This window comes from Pygoscelis adeliae, unplaced genomic scaffold, assembly GCF_000699105.1.
Source record: "Pygoscelis adeliae isolate BGI_AS28 unplaced genomic scaffold, ASM69910v1 Scaffold181, whole genome shotgun sequence".
Classification (NCBI taxonomy): domain Eukaryota; kingdom Metazoa; phylum Chordata; class Aves; order Sphenisciformes; family Spheniscidae; genus Pygoscelis; species Pygoscelis adeliae.
Genome location: NW_008824360.1, coordinates 3,422,872 through 3,428,744, shown reverse-complemented (window position 1 = coordinate 3,428,744; position 5,873 = coordinate 3,422,872). Strand labels below are relative to the sequence as shown.

The window sequence follows — 5,873 nt, the reverse complement described above, 5'->3', positions numbered from 1 at the left end:
GGAGCCCCCAGCTGCCACAGGGGCACTGCTGGAGCTCTAAGCCGAAAACAGCTTTTCTCAATTGTAACAAGAAAATAATTTTCAACATTTAGGAAGTCTTTGTTGCTGGTGGTTTTAAACGTTACAATGTATTTCACCTGTGGTCCTCCCAGCTCTTTTTAAACATAAGTTATGCACTGATGAGGCCCCTGCGGGTTACATAAATAGACAAATAGAGTCAAGCATGCAGAGTTTGTTGGTGACTTGCCTGGCTTGTCCAGCAAATAATTTTCTGAAGTCGGAGTGTAGCCTGTAGTCCTGACATCCCTTGTGTTATTTAGGGCTGTATTCTGCCTCGCCTCTTTAAAATGGTTTTCAATGGAAATTATTGATTGCTTCCACAGTCCTAAGTTCTCTCACAGGCATTTTTCTCAAGGTAGACTCAGAAATATCAGCCGAGTCAACAAATGCTGATGATTCATGGTTAATTCTGCCCCTTTACCAAGAGGTCTCAGGATTTAAACATTCATTCTATTTCCTGTTGGAGAAGAAAGTGATGCCATAAATTAGAATATTTTCTTGTATATGTACATAACACACTGCAGTCGCATTTGTTTGGCCTGAAATGGAAAAAGCAGCAAATCTTTACCCATATACACTGTCTGCAGAAATCCTTTTTGTAGCATAGGAAGATCCCGCTCACTGGTTAGAAATCAGGGCCTGTCTCTGACCATATTTGCCCTTGTTCTTGACAAACTTTCTGTTCTCACCTACCTGCTTTTTGAGCTCTCTCACATTGCTATTCTCAGCTCTTAAGCTTGGACCAGGATGGTAATCTCTGCCCAGCTGCACAAAGGAGCTATCAGCATGATGTTGCTGGTGTCCACTGGGGAGACAGCTCCTCTCTCAAACCTTGTCTAGACAGAAAAAGCCCCCTGATACCCATTCAGCTCTGAAGATGCATTTTGATGAAAGCTCCTGAATTTTGGTGGAGATGTATACCAGTAATGCATTTGGTTTTTGTTGTTTTCCAGAATGACTTGTAGTTTGCAGCTTATTAGCTGTTCTCAGGCTTCAACCTTCAGCATTTGCCCTGGTAGATCCACCGTATAAAGTAAACCAGTCTGTTCAGATCTGCTCTTCCCTTGCCTGTGGAGACTTTTAAGAATCATATAGTATCATCAGCAGGTTATTAACAGAGGTTTCAGAAATGCCTGCCATTAAAATGTTTTGGTCACCATTGGAAAAAGCTCAGAATTGTTCCCAGTTGCATTATGCTGCAGCAGGGGTGGAGAGGGAGGTCCATGTACTTTCTTGTTAGAGCTTTGCCTTAGGTCTTGATAGGTGATACAGAGCCTTAAATGTGTTCTGTCCTTGCTCTTTTTGCTCCATTAGCAAAATATATTGAATTTTAGCTCACGCATTTTATAAGAGCTCTTTGGATTGAGTTGGACAGAAAAGACTGCGGTACCCTGGTGCCTGAAGTTGGTGCATTAGATAGATCCTTCTGTGCTAGGTGCTGTACAGTAACACGGTACATTACAGTCCTCCTCCAGAGCACTTGCAGTCTAAAAGATGAGACAACATGTGGATGAAACAAGCCAGCTGAATGTGACAGTTGCAGAAGTGGAGAACAGAGAGTGAGTCCAAGCAGCTAGACCCTGAACAGATTGTTTCTGCAAACAATGCTGTGATTAACAGCATGCTGGTTATTAACTCAGAATAATTATTGTTGCTCATTTCATAGTACCCATGTTGCCCATATTGACTGATGTTACAGGACAGAAGTGAGAAAATCGGTATTTGGCCCTCAGTATTCAGTGACAAAAGTAAGTTTTCCAAAAGTGTGCAGTGTTGACACAAATTCAGACCAGGGCTGAGACAACAGAGGGGACGGTTGGAGGGCGGCAAGATCAATTCATTGCATTATCAGCCAGTGGGCCGTATTTCCTCCTCTTCACTGTGGATCGATCCAGCATGGTACCTGCTCTGTTCCAGAAAAGTGAAAAAGAAATCCATGTAGCCCTAGGTTTGAATTATGCTGCTTTGTTTGGATGTGTTTTCCCTATATGCAGTTCTATGGCCTGCAGGATAGTTTCCCTTGAACTGTCAGAAACACAACTGAGGTGCCACTCCTTCAAAGTGATACAAAGACTTTTCTTTAACCTTAATCTGAAGGAACCAGTCAGTTACATAAGCATTTCCTTCCTCGTTGTTAAGGGTCTCACTAATTACACAAACAAGCAATTGTAGGATCTCATTATGGCTTGATTAAAAAACACAGGAAAGCAGTGTAGCTACAACTAGCTAATGTCCTCCTAACCTGTACTGGTGTCTTTTACATCATTTTAAACCCCCAACAATCCAGTCAAAGCCTCTCATCTTTTTTAACCAGAACTCAACTCTACTTTTCAGGTAAAGTGGATACTGCCTGAAATTCAGCACTTGTTTTAATACCTCAGGTCTGAACATTGAAGCTTATGTTTTGCTAATGCATAATGTATGAGCTTCCTTGGCTGCTTCATGCATGGGGTAGAGTTGTCATCTTGGCCTGGTTTGCCTACAGAAGCAAATAGCTACAGAGATACCTGCTATTTGCTCTGAGGGAGTTTTGCCTCTGTGTGGTGGCTGAGGGAATTGAAAGGAGCAGAGTGAGTTCTTGAGAGATTCAGGGGAGTTTGTGATTTCAGGGCACGAGCACCGACTAGGCTCACGCAGGGTGCCCTGCAAAAGGGGATGGTGCTTGGGCCCTGCCATCGTTTGCATCTTAATAATGAGGAAGGCCTTTTTTTGTTGTTTTTCCTTCTACCTCTCCATTTCTTTGACACTTTTTATTCAGAATTACGGATCTGTAGTCTACTGTTTTGGTTGAATAATTGCATGGGGGGTTGGGGAACTGAAGCAGAAACTTCCCAATCATTTGATAACAGCAATGTTCTGTCTTAGGAGGGCTTTTCTCTCTGTAAATGGTATTAAATGGAAACAAAAAGAACACAACAAATAATTTCACTAAACCCACTGTCCTCTCAAGTTTCTCTCCCTGTTTTCCATATTCCCCAAATTTTCCTAACGGTCTTTAGTAGACTTGATACTTTAGCATAGCAGTATCTGGGGCTTTGTTTCTTTATAGAAAATATGAGAGTGTTCACATTATATTGGGTGTGCACCTCCGCAAGATATTTTGGTACATTTTATATGGCATAATGAAAAGCCAGCCATTTGGAAAATCTGTGGGAGATCAAAAAATACGTGTAATGGCAGTTTATGTGAAGTTAAAAATAAAAACCAGGATTTTTTTTTTTAAGCCACTTAGTTACAAAGTATAGTTTGCTTTGAAGATATTAACTAATCTGCATGACCCAACTCTCTTTTAACAGTTTATTTGGATTGCATAAGAAGGTCATCAATATGGTACACAATTTACTGTCCAGTCATGACTCGGATCCGCGGTACGCTGACCCACAGGTAAAGGCCCGGGTGGCAATGCTGTATCTACCTCTGATTGGCGTGATCATGGAAACCGTGCCTCAGCTTTATGACTTTACAGGTATTTTATATTCTGTGCTTTGAGTATATGTTCATCTGCTCACAAGATTTGAGTGGTTTTGTTCTAAAATCGAACAACAAAACCCTTTACTGTTGGATGAGATTGTTTCTATTTCTGAATTACAGCTTTGACATGTTTTCACATCCATTTCCTAAGCTGCACTTGCAAAATATATCCTCAATGGCTGTTAACACTCAAAAGCTGCATTTGCCTACTTGTTTGCATGAAGTAAAAAACTAGCAATGCATGTTAATTTACATCTGGCTGGCGACTGTATATGCATAGCCAGCCTCCCTCTATGTCTCTGACCTGCTTAAAAAATCACCCCGCGTGCTGTACAATTCTCATAACAATTCCAAAGGATAAGCAGAGTTCCTCTTCTTCCTTTTAGTATGTGCTCTGTCAGTTCGTTTCAGGTGTGCTTTGCACAGTGCCCTGAAGAGCAGCAGAGGTGGGTTATTTCAGATTAGGGCAAGGAGTCCGATCTGGAATAGTTTGGAATTTGGAGTAGTCTTCTACATTCTTTGAGTTTAATGACACAATAAAGCTGCAAGTAAGGATTTGGAGTGAAGTATTCAAAGGGACCTACTCTGTTTTCAGAAGGGTTCTAGATACTGAGATTGTGTAGGTTGTGTTTGAAAATTGTTGTTTGCTTTGCTTTGCATGGCCTCAAATAATAGTCCTGTTTACTTGCAGGACCCCATGAGCATGATGATTTTCAGTTTGCATTCCCAGACAGTTCAATGAAACCGGCACTGCGGAGGAAGGCTGGGGAAAGAAACTTTGAATTTGGGGATTAACAAGATGCACGTGTTTCTCGGCAGAGAGTCACAATCAGCGAGGGAGGCCGAGCTGCGTTGCTGTTGATGATTATGAAAACGAGGGTGGAAGCATGATAAGCCAGACAGTTGCCATGGCCATCGCAGGAACATCGGTCCCTCAGCTCACCCGGCCCAGCAGTTTTCTACTTGCCTCATCGGTACAAAGCCATCTCTCCCTATTCCTTGACCCTATTCCTTGATCTGTGTCAACAGGCAAATATTTATGCATGCAGGTCCTGTGGGGCTGATCAGTGAGTGGTAGCGACTCTTATCAGCTTGCAGCTGGCTGTTGCACAGGGAGGCAGAGGGTGAAAGACAAGGGGGAACAAATCACGTTTGCATGTTGTGCCTTTCTCAGAGAGGGTATAATAAAATGCCAAGCAGGGATAAAAATCAACAAACCTCAGAAAATGGAAGAATTCTCTTTTCTGATAAAGATTATCTTTTTCTGAAACAATATGATAAAAGCTCTGTGAAGTGCAATGGTCATTATGAGCTCTAAGCCCTAAGTAAAAATTCCTACCACATCTAAATCCCACCTAGCCGAAGACTTAAATGGGCCATTTCCCCTGTTCTCTGCACAGAGAGGGAATCCTCCTGATTCCAGTAGCAGGCAGACCCTTCCATTTCTCCCTCCTTCTCCCATTACTCCTGCATCAGGACCCCATTTTGCTGGATTTTACCTGCACTCAAAGTGAGACACTGATATATACATGAGATAATGAATGGAGCCCCTCTGCTTAACTGTTAACCTGCTAGAGGTTATTAAAGGCATCTTGAGGGAAGTGGGTATTTACTGCCTGAACAGAAACTCATTCATATAATGTGATTATTTTTGTTCAAACTGCTGCTTCACTCTTGTGGCTTGACTATCTGTGGGCTCCACTGAGCTGTTGGGTTGAGAAAGAGAAATGTGTATAACTCCTGGTTGTTAGTAAAAAATGTCTATTCACATTCTGTTCCTATTTGGTAATTGTTTAGGCTGGGGTGGTAGCTGGTGCAGATCCTTTTAGTGATGACTGAAGTGTTTGGATGTGAAATACAGTGTGGCAGATGTCTTGACCTGTCTATTTTAGAGTGGCAGGCAGCACTCCACCTTCTCAACAGAGTCCAGCCGCAGCCTTCTGATCTGTCTCTTATGGGTGCTCAAGAACGCGGATGAAAGTGTCTTGCAGAAATGGTTCACAGACCTGTCAGTGTTGCAGCTCAATCGCCTGCTGGATTTGCTTTATCTTTGTGTATCCTGCTTTGAATACAAGGTACTGCTATATTGTTTAAACCTCCTGAAGTTCCTTCTAGGGCTTGCTGAGGAACTGTACCCTCCCATCCCTTACACAACTCCAGAAAGGCATTTCCTGCTCTCTCCTAAGTGTTTCCTGTATTCCAGATCCCAAGGCTAAGCACTTCTCTGTGCAACCTCTAGCTTTTTCCATGTTTACATTTCAACCATGCAAGTGTCTGTGCCTTGTTTCACTTCTTATGTAGTTTGTTCTGCTTGCCACTCATCTGGGAACTGCTGTAGGGAA

General features: G+C 42.4%; 1 protein-coding gene across 1 annotated transcript in view; it reads left to right on the top strand.

The window, feature by feature from the left end:
- The window catches only part of DOCK7 (dedicator of cytokinesis 7), a 100,453-nt gene that overhangs the window by 71,553 nt on the left and 23,027 nt on the right, over window positions 1-5,873 (top strand). The window contains 3 exon segments of the mRNA XM_009319857.1: window positions 3,357-3,526; window positions 4,351-4,505; window positions 5,424-5,606. Coding sequence (XP_009318132.1) covers window positions 3,357-3,526; window positions 4,351-4,505; window positions 5,424-5,606 — 508 coding nt within the window.